Source organism: Ochotona princeps, chromosome 18 (genome assembly GCF_030435755.1).
Source record: "Ochotona princeps isolate mOchPri1 chromosome 18, mOchPri1.hap1, whole genome shotgun sequence".
NCBI lineage: Eukaryota > Metazoa > Chordata > Mammalia > Lagomorpha > Ochotonidae > Ochotona > Ochotona princeps.
In genome coordinates this window covers 2,928,399-2,950,478 of record NC_080849.1, presented here as the reverse complement: position 1 = coordinate 2,950,478, position 22,080 = coordinate 2,928,399, and the positions used below count along the sequence as shown (strand labels likewise).

Below are 22,080 nucleotides of genomic sequence, written 5' to 3'. Positions count from 1 at the left end.
CAGTTCTCCAAATTGGCTGCACCATTTTCTATCCTGTCCTTGCCAGCATTTGTTGGGCTCTGACTTTATGGTTATAGCATTCTAGCAGGGTTGAAGTGTTATCTTATTTTTTAAACTTTAAAAAAAAGTGTTATTGTATTTTTTGTTGCTCTTATTTGGAAGAGCAATAGAGAAGGAGACGGAGATCTTTCATCCATTGGTTCGCTCCCTAGATGGGTACAACAGTTGTATCTGGACCAGTCTAAAAGCAGAGCTGGGAACTCCAGCCCAGTTTCCTGCCTGGATTACAGAGATCCAAGCACTTGGGCCGTCCTCCTCTGCCTTCCTGAGTGCATTAGGAGGTAGGTGGGTTGGAAGTAGTGCAGTCAGGACCTGAGCCAGTGTTAGCGTGGATGATGGCATAGGTGTTGGCACTGTGCTGCAATGCTGGGCTCCTTGCTATGTTTTTGTGTTCCTCTAATGTGTAATAATGCGTGGTATTTTTCTGTGTGTTCAGTACTGTTTGTGTTCTGCATATGAGTGTCTTTTGGGTTCTTTGTTCATTTTAAAATCCAGTTTTCTTTTACTATTGATTTTTAAGAGTTCTGTGTATTCTGGGTCAAGTGCATTATGAAATACATGATTTCCTGGATTCCTTTTCTCCCGTTCATGGTAGTGTCCTTTGAAGCATCCTTTGCAATTTTAACTTTTATGAAATGCTGCTTACCTGTGCTTTCTCTTGTTGCTCAAACTTTGTGTAACATTGTCTGTAACTGGAGTGTGAATCGTGTGTATATGTGTGTGTGTGGGTTTATGATTCCTACCGCCTGTCTTTTTTTTTTTTTAAAGATTTATTCATTTTATTACAGCCAGATATACAGAGAGGAGGAGAGACAGAGAGGAAGATCATCCGTCCGATGATTCACTCCCCAAGTGAGCTGCAACGGACCGATGCGTGCCGATCCGAAGCCGGGAACCAGGAACCTCCTCAGGGTCTCCCACGCGGGTGCAGTGTCCCAAATCTTTGGATCATCCTAGACTGCTTTCCCAGGTCACAAGCAGGGAGCTGGATGGGAAGTGGAGCTGCCGGGATTAGAACCGGTGCCCATATGGGATCCCGGGGCGTTCAAGGCGAGGACTTTAGCCGCTAGGCCACGCTGCCGGGCCCCCTACCGCCTGTCTTTTAGCAGAGTGAAAACAGTAGGCTTCATTTGATTTATCATAGTTATGGAAAAATGATTAAAATATTTAAAAATAGCTGTCATTAGCCTTGATGCCATTATACAATGGTGGCTTCTTATTAGCATCAAATCAAATGGCATTTGGCTGAAAACTCAAATCAGTGCCAAGTAAATGGAAAATTATATGTTTTAATTGAATTAAATATTATAATGAAAATAAAATCAATATTATTGATTTTAAAGCATTTTATTCAATGGAATTGCTTTTTCTCCTTGAAAATTTACTCCATTAATTCTTCTATGCTGCTGTTTCCTTTTGCCGTTATCCTTCAAATGAGCGATAGATAAGGAAATGATTGATTGACACCTGGACTAGCGGTGGTTTCTCATTGGCAGAAGAGTTTGAGTGGGATTGGTAATGGAGCAGTGAGATTGTACATGCTGTGATTGGAATACATTTAGAAAAGTCAGAGTAAGGCTTTTGACTTAGGGAAAAAGGATGGAGTGATTGTTTCAAAGTATGTTTCTTTGGCTTTCTGTGGGGACTAAATAGGGGAAGGCCTCAGGGCACACTTGTCTCAGGGCAGTTTGGTTTTAGTGCTTGTTTCCCCTTTGTAACCCAGATAGCTTACCACAGCGTAGTTTAAAAAGAGGATTTACCCAGATAGCTTACCACAGCGTAATTTAAAAAGAGGATTTTTCTGGTTTTTTGCTTTGCTTTGTTTTGTTTTTTTTTTTAGTAGCAGAAACATACACGGAAGTAGAGAATTGAAGTAATGCAATTTTTTGCAAGCTGGTTGAGACTCGTATGTTTATATCAAGAATACCATAGTATTGCTGTCTTTTAAATAGCTTTAAAAACATTTATTGATGGATTTGAGTGACAGAATTAACACATAGGAGATGGCAAAAAGAGGGACAATGACATCTTCCATCCGTTGTTTTACTTCCCCAAATGGCCACCATGGCCAGTATTAGGCGAGGCTGAACACCATCTGGGTCTCCCATGCAGGTGGCAGGCACCCAAGGCATGTGGGCCATTCTCCATTGCTTCCCTAGGCCATTAACGGGTAGCTGGATCAGAAGTGGAGTGTCTGGGACTCGAGCTGACCCTTGTGGGGTCCAGCATCACAGGTGGTGGCTTACTGGTCCCCGTGGTGCTGCTTTCTGGTTCAGTAATGGGGACATTGCTGTTGGCTGATACGCTTCAAATTAGTGTTTGTATGTGTTCATTTTCCTTACATTCAAAGGCTTAATGCTGTTTTTATTTACTTAATAGGTTATGAATGCCAAGTGAACCATCTCCATCACAAGAAAATCAATATTTTATTAATAATGGATTCTGAAAATAAGGTTGAGAATGATGAGGATGAGAATGTAAACGAAGAAGGAGAAGACTTGAGAAATATTCCATCGGCAAGTGAAGCCAGTGGGCTTGTCTCTGATAAGATAGCAGATTCCTCTGAGATTTTCAAAAGCAAACGGCGATTTCCAGAATCTTCCCACTTTGACAGTATCATCGTGGAGGAAAACGGACATGCTGCCAAAAGAATGAAGCTCGAGGACGCAGAGCCCCTTGAAAGTGGAGTGGGAGGCGCTCCTGGGCTCGCGGCGGCTGAGCGCTCACTTCCGGAAGCGGGTGCTGTGGCAGAGGGGACTGCGCGGGAGGCCTTGCTCAGTGTGTGCACGGAGGGAGGCACGCCTTTTCCCAACACGCTCTCTCCTCCTGGAGACTGTAGCACAAGGGATGCTGTTTCTCTGAAAACAGACGCTGAGAACAAGGTTTCCCTGGATTCAGACCGAGAACCTCCTGTCCCCCTGAGAGAAGTGAGTGTTGGTTGTATTGTTGGAACGCTAGACAGAGTTCCCAAGTGTAGCGGATGTGACTGTTCGTTCTCTTCCCTTTCTGATTTGGAAAAACATGCTGACTGTCCCGGAGCACCGTCTAAGGAACAGGCCTGCTGCCAGTGCAGCCACAAAGCGGAGGGCAGCTCAGCCCTTCACCCGCAGGCCAGACACACACATGGGCCGCACAGAGTCTTTGCCTGCGATCTCTGTGGCTTTCAGTGTGTGGAAGAAAGCCTGCTGAGTGCACATTATCTTGGCAAAACACATCTCCGGCGTCAGAACCTTGCTGCACGAGGAGGGTTTGTGCAGATCTTAACAAAACAGCCTTTTCCTAAGAAGACATGTACCATGGGAACCAAGAGTGTCCGAGCAAAAGCGAGGACTTCCAAGGCAGTGGCGAAGCAGAGTGATTCCGAAGGGATGCGGAATGTTGGGAGCCAATTGGAAGATGTCAGAGGCAGTGTTTCTGAGCAGAGTGGTGGCAACAGCGAGCTGCTTGTGGAAATGACGCCATCCAGAAACACTCTGTCAGACCAGGTGCAGATTGTGGAAGAAGATGTGTCTTCCCTTGACATGGCTAGAAATCCTGAAAGCCAGAGCAAGAAGCTGGGAGCCTTAGCAGCCTCAGAGGGTCTCATAGGTAAACTGGAATCCACCAGAAATACTCAACAGACAGCACATAATGTCGCCATGGTCTCAAGGCTGAGAACTGACCGCAGTGTTCTGATGTTGGGTAACAACTTTCGGCGACGTGGCGGTACGTTCGCCTTGAAGGCTCAGGCCAGGAAAAGGTTTAACTTCTTGGGAATCAACAGGAGAGGTGCAAATGAAGCCCAGAGGATGTATTTGAAACACTTTAGAACACAGACAAGAGCAAATGACACAGAGTCAGTGCTGAACAATGTGGACATTACCAGCAGTGTTCAGAATCCCCGTGCGACTACCCCAGCCCCCCAGGAAGGGACGCAAGACAAGAGCGCCCCCCTCCTGGATCCTGTGCAGCCGGATTCCCTGACAGTGAGGCCAGCCTCTGACTGCCCCGTGACTGCTTGCATAGACTGTGGTCACCTAGCCTCCAACAGGACGGACTTGGAAATCCATGTGCAAGAGTGCCATGCCAGGGAGATGAAGTACTGCTGCCAGGCCTGGGACTCGCCCAGTGTGTCCAGGAGGGACTTGGATGGCCATCTGCATGAGAGCCAGCGTCAGAAAGCTGCCTCTGTCCTCCGCTGTCAGTGCTGCGCGTTTGCTTCCCCGACGGACAGCGGGCTTAGAGAACACATGAGGGGGAGGCACAGCGCAAGCCCCCTTTGTGCCCCTTGTAAGCTCTTCTCGTCGGAGAAAGACGTGCAAGAACACAGAGCAACTGAGACGCACAGGAGCTCACTGGTTCAACGCAAGGTTTCTCAGTCATTTAACAATGATGCGGATTTACAGACTTTGCCTGTAAATACTTCAGACTCAGAAAATGCAGACAGTTGTGTGAATGAGTCAGGAAAAGCAGCTCAGGAAGAACCTGTGACATCCAGAACAAGCCTTGGAAACGAAGTGAGGCACTTGAGTAAGCCTCAGTTTCAGTGTAAGAAGTGTTTTTATAAAACGAGATCGTCTACTGTGCTCACGAGACACATTAAGCTTCGGCATGGTCAGGACTATCACTTCCTTTGTAAAGCATGTAACCTTTATTCCTTGAGCAAAGAGGGGATGGAAAAGCACATTAAAAGAAGCAAGCATCTTGAAAATGCAAAGAAAAATAATATTGGCTTAAGCTTTGAAGAATGTATCGAAAGGGTATGTATAGGTGTGAATGAAAAAGAGTTGAGCGTTTCTGGAAGCGGGAGGCCTGAAGGCCACGCTGGGACACAGTGCCAGGAGCAGCCCTGTGCTGAGAAGGGCACGCTGACTCCTAAGGAGCTCTCCCAGTCTGGTGTCAGCACCAAAGAAGATGGATTCACTTTGAGCCCTACTCCAAAGAGAGGGAGACCTAAAGGCAGCGTCTCCCGGACATGCCCACACTGTGGGCTTTTGGCTTCCAGTATCACCAATTTGACTGTTCATATTAGACGAAAGCATAGTCACCAGTATAGCTATTTATGCAAAGTGTGTAAGTATTATACTGTAACTAAGGGAGATATGGAACGTCATTGTGCCACCAAGAAACATAAAGGGCGGGTAGAAGTTGAGGCCAGTGGAAAGCAAAGTTCAGATATCATCGTTGGCCCCGAAGGGGGTCGTGTTGAACCCTGCCGGAAGAATGCCAGTGCAGCAGGCTTGACTGCAGCCGAGCATGCTGGTAAGTTAACCGAGTCGGAGGCCTCTGTTTCTGAGAAGCCAGGAGATCCAGGGTGTGCACATCAAGCCCAAGCTGACGGTGAAGTTCAGTCTTTGGAGGGGGAAGTTACTGACAAGAAGAGGCAGGTGTCTCTAGAACCAGGAGAGCCTCTCCAGCAGGGTCCTGTTACAGGTGCGAGCGAGAACAAGTGTCTGCACTGTGAGTTCAGTGCTCACTCTTGGGCTTCGCTCGAGCTGCATGTGAAGCGGAAGCACACCAAAGAGTTTGAGTTCTATTGCATGGCCTGTGATTACTACGCAGTGACTCGTCGGGAGATGACGCGGCATGCGGCCACTGAGAAGCACAAGATGAAGAGGCAGTGCTATCTTGGCTCCTCCCGTGTGGAAGCAGATTCCACAGACATGTCCAGAAATGTCACTTCGCCAGAAGAGGAGCCTCAGCAGAACCCGGAGGGATTTCAAGTGATTTCACACCAACCGTCTGAGACACTGAAATCCAGAGGTTGTGATGGTGGCCCTGCAGTAGGTGAGAACACCGACTTAGCTGTGTCTCAAGTCCTCTCTGCTCCTCACGCTGTAGGCCTCGAGAGTGAGGAAGAGGCTGCTTTCAGTGAAGACCATTCCTTTTGTCTGACCTTCCAGCCACCCCCGGACAAGGGTAAAGGAATTAAAACCGAGGAGATGGTTTCTCTTAATGTTTCTTCTAAGGATGATTCCCCAAGCCGATTTCAAAGTGAAAATTCAGGAAGCTGTGCTTTGAATTGTGAGGCAGTAAAGAAAAATCCTGAAGTGCTGAATGACAGTTTCGCAGATGTACATTGTGAGCAAGCCGGAGGGAGCAGAGGAGACGGTGGAAGCCAAGTACTTCCCAGACACCTGTGTCCTGGTGCTCAGGCTGGGGAGCATCCGGCCGGGAGCCCTGCCCCTGCTGTAGTGAGAGTAGCCAGAGAGCAGCTGATGCTGGGTGGCAGTGGCCCAAACACAGTTGGGTGTGCACACAGTTTGGAGGGTTTGAAGGGTGTTCAAGAAAATTCCGTCCTGAAGAATAAAGAAATTCTGATAAATTCACAGCATGAAACTGAACTTGTTTTAGAAGAGGCCCCTGCTTCTTCCGAAGGCACAGTTGAAAGCAGTGATGTTTATGAAACTGTAATCAGCATTGACGAGAAAGGGCAGGCTGTGTACAGGTGCAGTCGATTCGATTCCTCCATAGTACGAATAAAGAACCCTGAGGATGGTGAACTGTTAGAGCAGTCTGAGGAGGCTCTGGTGACAGCAGGCGGAAGAGCAAGTGAGCTGCCCTTGAAGGACGGTGCCCAGGGCCTGAAGAGGAAGAAGCCTGAAGGCACCCCCTTCGGGGAGTCCACCCGAATTCGTTGTGATGATTGTGGCTTCTTAGCAGATGGGCTGAGTGGGCTCAATGTCCACATAGCCATGAAGCATCCTAGCAAAGAGAAGCACTTCCATTGTCTGCTGTGTGGGAAATCCTTCTACACGGAAAGCAACCTGCACCAGCATCTGGCTAGTGCGGGGCACATGAGGAACGAACAGGCCAGCGTTGAAGAACTTCCCGAAGGCGGGGCCACCTTTAAGTGTGTCAAGTGTACAGAGCCCTTTGATTCCGAACAGAATTTATTTCTACATATTAAAGGACAGCATGAGGAGTTGCTACGGGAAGTGAACAAGTACATAGTGGAAGACACAGAGCAGATCAACCGCGAGAGAGAGGAAAACCAAGGAAATGTTTGCAAGTATTGTGGAAAGATGTGTCGAAGTAGCAATTCAATGGCGTTCCTGGCACACATCCGCACACATACAGGTAGGTAAGCCAAGTCCCAAGCCCGTGCGAACCCAAAAAGCACAAATGAATGGTTATGTTTGGGTGTTCCTTCGCAGGGAGACACAGGCCCGCCTGGGCCTCGCCCTGCGCTCGTGTCTCACTGCTCTGGTGCTCTGAGTGCGACAACCCTGTTGACGCCTGCCGTCTCCAAAGCTGCTTAAGCTTTAGTGATTCCAGAGGCAGCGTGGCAAGTCGCTGGCGATTTTATGAAAATCCTAGTCCCTCTGATATCTTTGTTAGATGTTTGTCTTTTACAGGTTTGCTTTTGAGTAAGTCATAAGTATTTAGGTTTCCTAATAAAGTGGCACTGTTTTCAAATGGCATGTTACTACTTCGGTAAAAATTTCCTACAGCTGTAACAATTTATTGCCAGGTATTTTATATCCAAGTGTATAATCCAGGCAACAAGATTCCATCTGCAAAGACCAAAGTTAGTTGGCGCTTTCTCAAAGTGAGGGGCCCTGGAGATGGGATTTCCTGGAGGCAGCTCCTGATTTAGGTTCTGTGCTCTGTCACATTTAGTGTTTCATTGAATGTTTAATTTTTGGTAGAAATTAAAAAAAAAACATTTTTGGGGTAGAAAAGTGCATAAGCTACTGTTCTAAATTTATGTGAGAAGTCACTGCAGTGTTTCTGTAAACCTGTCATGCATTCTTTATGTTAAATAGACAGCTTTTCTACATCGTGGTGCAGTGCTTAGACAAGCTCTGTCTCTATGGCTGAATTTATGAGTGGATTTGAATAATAAATTCACATTTCAATGAACATATTTTCATTAAAACTGTATGGTTTATTTTTACTGTACTTTTAAATAATGGCTTATTATTAAAGCTATACTTTAGGCTCATGCAGTGTTTGAAACTTTGCTGCATGGTTACAAGGAGGAAGACAAAAGAGTAAGAAGGGTGATTCAAGACAGATGTTAAGTTTTTCATTAAAGAGAGTTCGGGGCAACCTGCATAAGATTAATGTAGGTAAATATAAACATTGCACTGCTGATCCCAACTCTCCTATGTAATAAAACTGCTTTGTGGAGGAGCCCCAATATGTACCTGTTTGCTCTGTTGGTATGTCTGCCAGTACCTGGTTGCAGTTCTCTTGCTGAAATAACACCGTTTAGATATAAAGATTGTTTATGTACATAGAAAATATGTACTTTCTTAATATGCCCTCTTAAGGCAGATAAAATGGAATAAAACTAAGAAGAAGATGCTAATGGGGCTCTTTTTAGAATTCTTTATGCAACTGTCTGGTCAGGACATGTTGCTTATAATTGATGTGTCCATTACTTGAATTCTCTTGTAATTATAGTCAATAAGTCTTGTAAATGTGTTAAAGCTCACTAAAAGCATACAAATTCAAGAACCGACTAAGGCTAATAATTTAAAATAATCAATGTAGGCATTTCAGCACTTAATTTCCCTTGTGTGTTGATAGCTGATCATTCTTAATCCATTAAGATTTATTTAGTCGTTTACAATGCAAAATAGGTTTGCACTGGTCACTTGTGCCATTTGAAAATGTCCACCAGGTTAAGTGCAGAATGTAGTCCATTAGTCTTCCTTGACTATATGTATTAATTGCATTTAAAATCAAGTTAATGTGGATGTGAAAGTGAGGTAACTATCAATATGTGACAGAGTAACCCTACTTATGTAAGTTACATCATTGATTGTAACATTTAGTAAAAGTTAGCATACTTTTTTAAAAATTTTGTGTTGGTTTTATCAGTAAGTACATTTTTATTGTGTTTTGAAGCACCACAAAAACTCCATTTCTGGATACAAAATAACAATCTGCCATTTCAGTTTTGCAAGTCATTTTTGGAGGAAGTTGTTCTTGAGGTTTTAATCCAAGGCTTTTTTTTTTTTTTTTTTTTTAGCGTGTCTTAAAATGAATTGCTTTTCTGAAAGTTTGCTTATGTCCATGGGACAGTAATGCAGGATCTGTTATTAATGGATGACTGGAAAAGGGCTTCCTCTTCCAATCTCTGTTTTCATATTTTGTGATTTACTATATGTTTTATGTAACCTTGCCCCCCCCCCCCCTTCTTTAGCAGGAAGAAAGCAGCACTGTAGGAAACAAATGAGTTTGGGTTATCAAGAAATGTAGGGACGAAGTATCCAGGTTTTCCCCTGCTTTAGCTGGTCTGCGGAATCGCAGGGTCTGAAGGAGTGGTCTTTCCCTTCCCATTAGTACCGTTAGGGAGAGAGTGGTTAACTTATTAGAGCTACTTTGACTTTGAGGACTGGCAGTTTTTTGACTCAGTGTGTAACAGTTTAGAAGACAAGGAGAATTAACTTGTAGACTTGAAGCTCAGGGGCCTTCACTGCTCCTCTGTCACACCCCACTGTAATTGGCCCTCAGTGTAATTATTTGTAGAGTGGCTGAATGAATGATTGGCATTTTCGAAGGTTAGTGATGATAATAGAATTCGTGTTATGGTTAATAGGCGTTAGATGATGGGCATATGTATTTTATCTCATTCCTCAAAGAACTGAAAGCTTCTGTTTTTGTTTTGAATGTTAATATAACATGCAAATATGCAGTAATTGATCATTGAGGATGCCCTTCTGAGTGAAGGCTTAGGTTTTATAGTCTTTGGAATTCCTTTTGAGAAATCCTAAGATATGAGACAGAGGGCCTCTGCAGTTTTTCTGCTCCAGAAAAACCTCCCAGACCTAGTGAGTATAATGCTGTTTCACGGAATGGGGCTATTTAAACTGATGCTGAAGGTTTGTGATAATAAAAACAACCTGAGAGAAAAAAATTTTTAGTAACACTCTGTGTTACTGATTTTGCCCAGTGAGTGCTCTACCTGGATTTATTTTGGAACATGTAGGTAATCAGTGGGGCTGGCGGGAAAGGACCAGTTTCCTTTCTTAGACAGAGTGTCTCCTTCCCTAGCCAAGAAAGGAGATCAAATCATCTGGTTGAAGCGCTAGGAAGAGTAGTCGAGGCCTTAGCAGTTCTGGGTGAATACCTTGTAGTGTTCTCGGCACGCCATGGCAGTGACCTAGACCTGGCGCACAGTGCAGTGAGGGCATTAGGTTCTCCACAGCATCTGCTTTGCACGGGGCCAGCCCAGGCCCAGTATCCATCCAGTGTGCAAAGTGATGCTCAGGTCGCAGCGAGCTGCCGTCCTGTTGCCGGAGCTGTAACAAATGTGCGGGAGCTTCCTCCTCTTTGTTTGGAATCCCGATGTTATGGTTAATTAATAATTCCTTCATTGCCCTGTTATCTTTAAGTACAAGTTAATTAGTTCACCTCAGTTTTTTTTTTTTTTCTCTCTCTTTGGGCACAAGTCTCTTTATAGACTTTTTTGGCGAGATGTGATGCTCCAAAGTAGTGACAGACTTAGTTTTATCTGAATCATTTAAATAAGCTGTAGTTTCTAATGTGATTGATAGAATGTGAGTTCTGTGAGCTGCAATCTCTACTTGCTTTTGACATTTAGACATATAAACCTGAGTGGATGGAACCATTCAGGTGCTAAATGTATTTTAAAGCTACTTGTAACAGTAGAAATGGAAGTATTAAGAGATCTGGCTTCATTGTCATTGAACTGTGAAATATTCAACCTTGTCTCCCTGTGCTTAGTACTGTTGACTTTTTTATTTCTGTTGGAAGATTAAAATTAAATGCTTCACTTTTTTTTTGTCAGCTTTTGGGAATTAAATTGAAATTTAAGACTCTGAGATTTTTTACTGAGTGCTTCAATTTCAACAAAGTATTCTTGGAAGGGCACGGTACAAAGGCTCATTGATCAGACAGGATTTATTGTAATTTTTTATTTGAGTTCTTTTTGTATGTTTATCAAAGTGCCTATATTCCATATCCTATCTAAATATATTAGAAGATATGCACTAAATATGATATAAATAGTCTGGAAAGCTTGAATTGGCTAGAACTATGTTTTTCTCTTCAAGATTCTAAGTTATTTGTTTGAACATGTGCTGGTTAGAAAATCAGAAACGGCGTGTGCATGTGTCTGTAAATCCGTATATTTTGTCCCTTAGAAGTGTTGTCTCTCACGTATGTGGTCACTCATTATCTAACAGTACATTCCACTTAAAGTCTTAGCTATTACTGAGGGCAAGTTTGCTGACTTTGAAATAATTGTATTTTCTTATTTCTTAGTACAGTTTAATCTTGTTTCTTTATGAAATGAGTAGTTTACCTTTTGTGTTGAAGTGTCCAGGGTGTCAGTACTTTGAATTTGCGGAAGCATCCCAGAACTTTGGCGATAAAAGCATAACTTAGCCACTGCATGATCATACTTTGTGTATTATTAAAATAATAATATGGCAGGTCATTTGAGATCAATCCAGCAAAAATCTGGGCTATCCCTAATATGAAAAAATGCAAAGCTAGGGAGATGTGAGGAGCTGGCTGCTGACAGATGTGCTTGATGATAAATAGAAATATACTTTGAAAATCAGCTCCCCTGTGCATTTTTGTTTTTAAAGTGTTCCATTTTAAATATTGAATGATTTTGAGATTTTGACAACTTATAAGAAAAATAATTTATATGATTTAGCTCATCATATTTGTAATATCACTCAGCAATGTAGCTTTGGTTTTAAGGGTTAGAAATGTTATAGAAAGATGGGAATACCCACTGACATACAGTGCTCTGGTGGAATAAGTATGGAAAAATGTCTGAGTCATAGGTGAATCCAAGTATTCCATTTTGGGGATAGAATTCCTTAATTAGGTTAAAGGTATGATTTAAGATTAAGCCTTCATTTTTAAGCTAATATATTCAGATTAGATTCTAATCATATTTACTCAGGATCGAAACCATTCAAGTGCAAGATATGCCATTTTGCAACAGCTCAACTTGGAGATGCCAGAAACCATGTGAAGCGGCACCTTGGGATGAGAGAGTACAAGTGCCACATCTGTGGGTGAGTGCCTGGGACCAGGGAGTGCAAGTGCCACATCTGTGGGTGAGTGCCTGGGACCAGGGAGTGCAAGTGCCACATCTGTGGGTGAGTGCCTGGGACCAGGGAGTGCAAGTGCCACATCTGTGGGTGAGCGCCTGGGACCAGCGAGCTGGTGCAGAATGGCCATTGTTTCGAATTCAGAACTGATAGGAGGAAGAGGGCTGCAATTCTGCGTGCAGATCCTCTTTCCCATTGTTATGGTAAATTCCTTAAACACAGTTATGACATTCCTCTCCCACTTCTAATCCTGTACTGAAGATGAGCAATTTTATGGGCTACAAGGTCAATTTGAACCTGTAATCTGTAAATTGACTAAATTATAGGATGTTCATTCACATTGCCAGAGAGAACTATAAATTCTGTTTAAAGACATAAAAAAATACATAATATAGCTTTAGAGCATACATGTGTGTGTATATATATATATATATATATATACATATATATATGTACTGCTTTATTTTAATCACATTAATGAGTCTTTGGATCTATTGGATGCATTTTGTAAGGAAAAAACTTAAAAATATTTCATTTCAGGTGGCTGGTTACTGATGAAGAAGAAAAAAGCAGTTATGATATTTTTTGTAACTTTTCAATTGAAGTTTCAGTGACTCATCATTCACAGTGTTTGTCTTTCAAATGTGTTGCACATAATAAAAAAGTGCTGAGATGCCTTAATTGCAAAATTGATTAATTTAGCAGCCGTGCTGCAGAGGTTTTAAGATGCTGAGATATGTATGGTATATCAAAGGACACTCAGAGGTGGGTTTTTGTTCCCTACTTCTGATTAAAGCATATATTTTACTCTTATTGTATTAGAGAAATTAGTAAATGTATTATCTAAAACATTGGCTGTGAAGCCTGAGAGACGTGGCGTTCTGGCTAATTCACACAGCCCGTGGGTGTGATCAAATCATGCCACGTTCTGGCTAATTCACACAGCCCGTGGGTGGGATCAGATCATGCCATGTGCACACTACAGACTTTTGTTTTAAGTGGTGATTCTGCGTCCTACGCTCCCGTAAATAGGCCTGAAACAGAACAGACTCCGCCCCGTGCTGGACAGCTCCTTTGATCCCTGGAAGCAGTGGTGTTTTCTAATCCTTGTGATAGTTTAACAATAACTTTGTGAGCAGTTTATGAAGCGTGGTCTGTGATTTATTTATTGGCTCAGTGACGTGCTGCTAAAGTAAATGAAGATGGACCTTTGCCCTAAAGGCCCCTGAAGATGATGGGGGAATGAGTTTTGTTACTACTAATCTTAGCTGGGGGGACGCGGTGGCGGTGGTCAAATGCCAGATGGCTCATTTTAATTGCTGGAGACCTTAGAATTATAAAAGATATCTCATTTGTAGTTTTTATTGAGTATGAGTAATAGGAACGCAGGCCCTGACTCCAGGGAGAATTTGCTGTTCAGTGCCAGTAAGCACTTTCTTTCTCATTTCTGAGAAATAAGTAAATGTTTTGCTTATTCCATTCATCACAATCTAATGTCACTCATTCTTCTCAAATTACTAAGACACTGGGAAAAACAAACCTTGAGAAAGCAGTTTCTGACATACATGGCATCATTGTATAATTTCAACACTACACACTCTGCTCAGTTGTTTACCCTGTGTGATTGAAATGTCGCACTAGTAGCGTATGTTGGATTCTCAAGATCCAGAATTGTGTTTGAATGGTACATAGAGAGCTCTGTGTATGTAGAACAGTCCAAGATTCCAAAATTATAAGTCATAGATATGGTGGCCATTAGATTTCATCTTATATGAAATAATAGTTCTCTCTTTTAAAAAATCAATTTGATTTCAAGTTTTTAGGGTAATAATTTTCACTGATAGTTCTGAAGTGAGCCATAAGTTCTAAAGGATTGTGGTAAACTGATCTGTGTAGTTGAGACAGAACAGTGATGAGTCAGGTAATTTGGTGTTAAAGAAAAGTCATCCAAAGCTTATTCAGTATTTCGTGTGTTTGAAATGATTTTGACAGGGTACAGGTTAAAAATTAAGGTAGAAGACAAAAAGAGTGCAAGGTTGGCTGCCACGTTTGTGGCTTGCGAGGACATTCGTACATTAATATCATTGACAATGTCAGTTCATTATCATTGATGGCTCCATAATCTTAGAACTGCTCAGTGGGCCTATCAGTTCCTGAATGTAAGCCGTGCATACTGCATTTCTTCATTAGCCTTAATTGCTGTAAATTTTACCTTTTACAAAACCATGCTTTCTAAGGTGAAGGAATCTTTGAGGAACATTAACTCCTTAATTTTGTCACAAACAGAAGGCTCTGCACTTGTTTGCTTCAATAATTAATATCATAGTCTGTCTTTTAGAATTTTAATAATGACCTCTTCACTATATTTGAGTTGTGAGAAGTTATTTCTCACCTAGTCCTGAGTCCATAATATATACACAGTGATCAAGGGAGGCTTATTTAAGAGAGGAATTGCTACAGTAGCTTGCTCCTGGTTTCCTCGCCACCTCTTTGTCTTCTAAAAGGCAAACATTGCAGTGTGTGAACTGATGGAAAACAGCAAAGTGTATGTTTTATCAAATGGAGCTTCCTACTAATTTTTGAAGTATTTCGATTTTGGCCCACTTTTTCACATTTTTGGAAGAGGGATTGTAGGAACTCCTAAGATGTTGTCCTCCAATCTCCACTGAGACTTAGTTTAGGGTTGATTGTGCATTGGCAACTGCCTTAGTAAACACTTTAAACTTTTTTTTTTTGGCTACTTTTAATTTCAGTATAGTTTATAAACAAACATTATGATGCAGTACAGAGTTCCCTAATATCCAATACCCAGCCTTCCCTGTTGTTAATGTCTTATATTAGTGGTGTGTGTTTGTCACGATCTATAAACAGTGTCCAGCTTTCCTTGTTATTCCCATCTCAGTATAGTGTGGTTGTCACAATTAATAAACCTCTTCAACATTTTATCTAAGTTTCTAAATCTATGTTGATTCTCTTGGAGAGGTGAAGTGTTTTTTTTTTAAGTGCAGGTAGGTGATAATGTAGCCTCTTAACCTGTTACTATGTTTTTTTTGTTTGTTTGTTTTTAAAGTTTATTTTTATTTGAAAGGCAAATTTACAGAGAGAAGGAGAGAGTAAATCTTGCACCTGCTAGTATACCCTCCAAATGGCCAGAATGGAGCTGAATCCAAGCTGGGGAGGATGAATTCTAAGATGTCTTTCTCCTCCTTTGTTGACACACTTTAGCTGCAGTGTGTCCTGGCTTTGCCTTACTTTAGAAAAAGAAGCTAAATGTAGTAGATTTCCATTCTTTTTAGGAACTTAAGACTCAAACTTCAGGACTTAACTGTTTTACGAAGGTCTTCTAATGATATGGTAAAAATGTCAGGCGTATTATTGCTTTGCATTTCACGTTGTGGCTGCTCGTTACAGATGTAAGGGTCATTTTACTTTCACTTTCAGGAAGAGCAGTTTTTTGATTCAATACTGTTTTTAGTGTTTTTCTTGTATCTGCATAAATTCAAAGGAGGGATTTTACAGAATATACATTTATTAATATTTAGGCATTTGCTGGGTAGTTTTCATAAAAATATATGGGTTTGACATATGAGGCTTAGTGGAAAGGAAAAGACAGATAATAGCATCCCTAGATAGAAGTTAATAATTTTATATTTAAAAATAGGCCACAGAATAATTTTACTAACTCCCTGGTCTCTATTTTTTCCAATAGTCAAAAATCTCAATGAGTCATTTTACTTACTGTGTTTTACTGAGGTCTCTGAAATTTGTGTGTGTCAAATGGTACCTAGACTGCTTTCAGTAGTAGTGCTGTGCTGTGTTTAGGGCTTAGTAAATGTGTTCTTGAATGCTCAGTTCATCCGTTGCCCTGTTGGTGAGACTGTGGAGCTCCTGTGAAGTACCCGTCTGGCAGGTGGAATGCTCGGATTCCGAGTGTTTTAGTGATGGACTTAGGTTACTGATAGCAGTGGACCATTGCTTGGCTTCTGTCTTAGCTGTTCTTTTTTCTTTATTGTTCATTTTGTTTTATCTCCTTTTTTCTGTTACTGACTGGCGTGTTATAAATGTCCTACTAACTCCACTAGCTAATTTTATTTCCTGTTTTTGCTCAGATTTGTGTTCTTTTATAAAATTACACAGTATTTTACTTTCACATTCTGTTGCTTACTTTTTATTTTCTGTCTCATTTTCTTCACTTTTAAATAATCGTATTTTCTTCCTTATTCTCCTCCATGTATTAATAATTTATAGCATTTACTTGAAGGGTTAGAGATTGAACTTATTTTTGTGACATAAATTGGGGCTAAAATTTATATCTTTTTGTTATGATATAAAATTTATATCATTTTGTTACATGATCTTTTCATTATGATCAGAGGGATAAAATATGTAAATTTGGATTGTTCTTGCTTTTCAGTTCTAGTTATTCTGAAAAAGTTACGGAAAACCAGTAATTGGCCTAAAATTTCAGTGACTGCAGCAGAAGAGATATCTCTTGGATGCCATTGTCAGAAGCACAGACCCCAAAATAGCTTGCCTTAGAGATTGCATTGCTTGCTGAACTGTCTCCCTGTGTCTGATGTTGGTTTCTGTGTACAATGTCAAATAATTGAGTAGGACTTACTTAGGAGAAAAAAAAAGTATTTTCGAATACTCCTCTAGATTCATAAGGACCCAGACATTTTTGAATTGTATATTAATGTGCTTATGAGCTGTTTTTTCCTGGTTAAAGAAACCTTAAATGGAAAGTTACTAATGCATTAAAACTCTTTCTCTTGCTCTCTCTCTCTGTGTGGCATTACCTAGTTTTTGTGCATTAGAAGGGATCTCTATGTGGATGATTATAATGTCACTTTCTGACCTTTGCAGCTTGAATAATTGTAAATCATTGCTTCATAACGTGTCGGAGAATGTCTGTACTCGGCAATTAAATGGCAGAATATAATAGACCAAATTATTGCCTGTCATGTTTTCAACAACACAGTTAGTATTTGAGTTACACTTAATCATCACGTGCATTAGCAACTTCATTGGAATCCAGCTTCAGGCTGAGCATGAAATACATTACATTATTTAAACCTCTAATGGTACAAGTCATTTATTTGTGTTGAAGTGTACAACATGCAGAGTTTCATAAAGCAGGGAACACTTGAGAGCTTAATTTATCCAAATCAAAGTCTAAATGCAGATAAACACAAGTGGCAAAAATTAGTAATTTTTATAGGCTGGAAATATTTAAAAATACATGGTTGTGGGTAATTGTAGGCAGCAGGAATAAATTAAAATCACTATTTTTAGTCCGCTCTGGGAACCAAAGCTGTGTATACCTAAATCATTAAAAGCACCATGGAATTACATTTTTAGTTGAACAATTAATTACACCCATCATATTCACAGATCTATCTAAATAAAATAAGTATTTGGTTCAGCTGCTTGTTTTGGTTTAAGAGCTATAGATAGAAAAAAAATTGTTTTACATCATGGCACAGATTATGCTTGTAATGGTATTGTAAAAAAGCATTTAAATCAAAATATTCTTACTATAAAAGAGATGTATTTTATCTGTAAAATGTTTTGTTGCTTTTTATTTTTTTCTTCAGTGTGAAAATCTTAACATGCTATGTAATTATTGCTGTCTCTTCCTGCCAGTGAAGAGTACAAAATCAGCAATATTCTTTTATTGTTCTGGTGCTACAGTCTTTGAAATGCATTTTAAATAATGACTAATTATTTAAAATATCTTTATATACAAATCATATCATTTGGAAATCCATGAGATATCTTGGTTATGGCAGTCAAGCAGAAAGCTCACTTTCTCAGTCATGATTCTACTATGTTTTCCAGTGACCTGTTTTGTCAGTTCAGGAGGGAGTTGGGTGAGGTTGTGGTGATGGAGTGGAGCTTGAGGGAAGGCATTCAGCTCCTCTTGCTTCGAAAAGGATAACTTTTGTCACCATCTTTTTTAGTGGTAGTATTAAGTTTTTGTCATGGCAGTGTGGGGGTCACAGATTTATTCCAAAGACAGTAAGTATGATCTGCCTATAACAAAATAGAAACAGAACAACAGCATCATTCTTGGTGTTGTGGTTGGAAAGCTGGCCTTTGTTCCCACGGTCTGCCCCAGTGGACAGTCCTGAGGCCCAGGTGGTGTATTGTTAGGGTACTTTGGCCCTCCTCAGCTTTGACCCCAAGGGAGGGCTAGAGGGAGCCCCTCTTGGGCGTCCTCCACCTGTTCTTTGATTTGTACTCCTTGTTGGCCCCTTGTACAAGGTCCTTGTTCTTGATTCATTTGTTAAAAATTGTGGAGTGTTTGTGTTCACTGTATTTGAAAGGTGGAGACAGGGAGGAGAAAGAGAATGCAGAGGTCTTCCGTTTGTCGGCTCACTCCCCAGAAGCCTGCAGAAGCCAGGAGCCCAGGCCTCAGTGTGTCTCCCGTGTTGGCGACGGGGTCCCAAGCACTTGAACCATCAGCTACTGCATCCCAGGATGCACGTTAGCAGCAAGAAGGAGAGGCAGGGGACATAGGTAGAATGGCAGCATGGCTATTGTTTTACTCTTTCTTCCCCCGCTTCTCGTTCAGTGATTCTGTGCGGGCACAGTGACAAGGTAGCGCCCAGGCCTGTGGTTATGTGCTTCCCAGAGGGGAGATGCAGGAGGGCAGTGGCTGGTGAGGAGCTGCTTCAGGAATGGGCAAGGTGGAGAGGGAACCCCTCACTGCTGAGGGGCAGCAGGAACATGAAAGTGCTAGGACTTAGGCTCGGTTGGAGTTGGTCCTTATGGCTGAGAGGATGTTTACAAGGCCAATGTGAGCATTTTTATCAGAGGAAACCAAGGAGTGTGAGAGTGAAAGTATTGAGGAATGAAGCCAAAGGGAAGTGGAATGCTGGCAGCATTCTGAGTGTGAGTGCATGTGACTAGGTCTGGGACCTTCGGTCCTGGTGGGTGCTAGTGTTTAGGATTCAGGAGATCGAAGCAGTGCTTGCCACATGTCTTAGGCAAGGATTGCCCAGTCTCCTGGCATTTGAGGAAGTACTTCCCGTGTTTGGTAGCATTTGCTGGGGAGGGGAATGAAAGTTAGGCAGACACACAAGGAGCAGAGCCTTATGGAGCAGAGCTGGTGATGGGTTCCACTGTGGACTCTTGCGTGGTCAGGGCTTACAGCTGCCATTCAGCACTGCCAGAAGCTAAGCTGAATGGTCAGGGGGACAGTGTCAGGGGTAGTTGCGTGAGGTTGGCAGGGTGCCCTTTTCCTCTGCTGTCACTGCGTTTTTCACTTGTGCCACTTCTTTCCCTGCATTCTGGTCAGTGGACAGGTTGTAAAGAGAGCCAGTGGGAAGAGAATTACTGTTGTAGAGCCTTGCAAGTAGACAAGGCCTGTTACTCTAAGAGAAGTTCATTATTTATAATACTCATTGGGCTTGTTACTGATTTGGATAATTGTAATGAAAGCAGGTTGATAACTGTTCCATATAACTCAATGTAGTTTAGTTCCAGATAATAAGTAAAAGAACATGTACAGGGCCTGGCACGGTAGCCTAGTGGCTGAAGTCCTCGACTTGCATGTGCTGGGATCCCATATGGGTGCCATCTGGTATCCTGGCTGCTCCACTTCCCATCCAACTTCCTGCTTGTTGCCTGGGAAAGCAGAAGAGGACAGCCGTGGGACCCTACACTCATGTGGGAGACCCAGAAGAAGCTCCTGGCTCCTGGCTTCTGATCAGCTCAGCTTTGGTTATTGGTTCCACTTGGGGAGTGAACCAGTGGATGGAAGATCTTTTTCTCTGTCTCTCCTTCTCGCTGTAAATCTGATTTCCCAATAAAAATAAATAAATCTTTAAAAAAGGACATGTACAACTATGTAGCTGTATTATGTCTACGTGAACCTAATAATGTTGAAAGTGGCTGCTGGAGTTGTTTTTATATCCACTTTAACTGAATAAGGCATCTAAGTAGGTATAGGAAGCTATTACAAAATATGCCAGAAGTATAGTTTGTGTGGTAATATACTTGGTGTCGTACTGTTATCCTTGGGTCTTTGTTTCTTACTGCTTTTATGGTTTCTGTTTCCGTGGTGTTTCCCTGCATAGCCTCAGTTCACTTCCGTTCCTTTGAGACCCTAACCCCCAGCTTGTGCTGTGTCGTGTGTTTTAGTTGTACCAAGTCTTTGTTGTCTAAGTATCAAAGTACTAAGTCCCAAGCACTTTTAGTGCCACTTTCCAGATACATGAATTTTTTTTAAATAAGTCATTTTTGGTTTGCTATTCCTTTTGTGTTTTGTACAGTGTAATTTACTGCTGAGGCATTATAGAAATATTTTGAGCTGGACCAAAGGATAGTTGAATGACCCATGAAGGGTTAATTTGAGTCATAATTATGCTGTCAGATATACATGTGGCTCGTGGGGAACTAGAAAAGTCTTTTTATAAAATCTGTCTGAATGTAAGGCCCTCTCTTTAATCTACTTTAAAAGTGCTGCTGTAAATGAAATGGGCGAAATGTCTCATGTTGTTAGCACATCTGGTAATTGTCATTATAATATTAGGAAGTGAGTATGGCTTTTTTTTTTTTACATTGTGGCCAGTAACATTGATAGTCAAATTCTTTACAACATAAATTTGCACTAACCTGAAAAATTGAAATGTATTTAAATATTAAAGACATTTTAGTATTCCCCACTAAAATTTATTTTAAAAATAGGGTTTTAGAACTTACACTATCGCCTGGTCTAATCCATCTAGTGAACAGCTAAAGAAATTTGGGTCAGGAGTTCAAGTGACTTTTCACAGATGGAGACGAGAAGCAGGACTTGTGACCCTTGGGTCAGAACTATTTCTGTTACATTCCACTGGCATTCTAAGGAATTCTAATAGATCTCCTAAACTTTTTTGCTTCACTGTTTTTAGCCATAGGTCTTTTACTAAGGGAAATAATGGGCACCTGTCCAAGCAGCAAATTGGATTGATTGATCAGTTCACTTATTCGTTTTTCAGCTAGAAACATTTTAAAAACATTTGGGCCTGTAGTTTCAGGAGCTGCCAGTCGTGAGTCTGTCATGGTTCTGTTTGAGTTGGAACTGTGAATACCTGTAAGCAACAACAGCAGGATGTCTGGTGACATGGAGCAACTTACACACATCGAGTAAGCTGAGTGAAGAATCAAGTTACGCCATCATCCTAGTTGCAGGCCATGATAGACTGAGATCCAAGAAGGAAAATGGCTTACAGGAGTTGCCTAAACAGTTGACAGAATCACTTCTTAAACAGAAGTTATTAAAATAAGAAACTGCGTTTTAAACGTTTCGAAGTTAATGATCAAGACTTATTGTAGGTATTTCTTTTCATATCTATCTATGCATTTAAAAACCTTATTGCTTTAAAGGATGGAGTTAACTGGAAAGTGTTGAGCACATCAGCTTCGGTATTCATTATGATACAGCTGTTTCGTTTAAGATTTGCTACAAGCAATGTGAATGGTATCTTAAACAAGCTGGCTTGCCAAAATAGCATTTGCTTTTTTTCATGTTTTATTTATTTTTATTGGGAAGTCAGATTTGCAGTAAGAAGGACAGACAGATCTGTCCATTGGTTCACTCCCCAGGTGGCTAAAATGGCTGCAGCTGAACTGATCTGAAGCCAAGAGCCAGGAGCTTCTTCTGGGTCTTCTACATTGGTGCAGGGTCCCAAGGCCGTGGGCCACCCTCTCCTGCTTTCCCAGGCCACAAGCAGGAAGCTGGATGGGAATTGAAACAGTCGGGGTACCAGATGGCACCCACATGGGATCCCAGCACATGCAAGTCGAGGTCCACGCCAGGCCCACACTTTTACTTTCTTTTATGTCAAAAATAAATAGTCCTCCAAAATACTTTCGTCAGTCCTTGTTTGTCTATTTCTAGTTTGCAGAGTGACTCTACTCTTTCCCTTTGTCACGCCTGGTGCCTTTAGCCAGTAGACAGTGAACAAGGTCTGTCTGCATGATGTGGTTGACTCACATGCTTAGG

General features: G+C 41.5%; 1 protein-coding gene across 1 annotated transcript in view; it reads left to right on the top strand.

The window, feature by feature from the left end:
• The window catches only part of ZNF407 (zinc finger protein 407), a 399,980-nt gene that overhangs the window by 18,517 nt on the left and 359,383 nt on the right, over nucleotides 1-22,080 (top strand). The window contains exons 2-3 of the mRNA XM_058676858.1: nucleotides 2,440-7,119; nucleotides 11,936-12,050. Of these exons, the coding sequence (XP_058532841.1) occupies nucleotides 2,496-7,119; nucleotides 11,936-12,050 (4,739 nt within the window). The 5' untranslated portion in view covers nucleotides 2,440-2,495. The remainder of the gene's footprint in view (nucleotides 1-2,439; nucleotides 7,120-11,935; nucleotides 12,051-22,080) is intronic.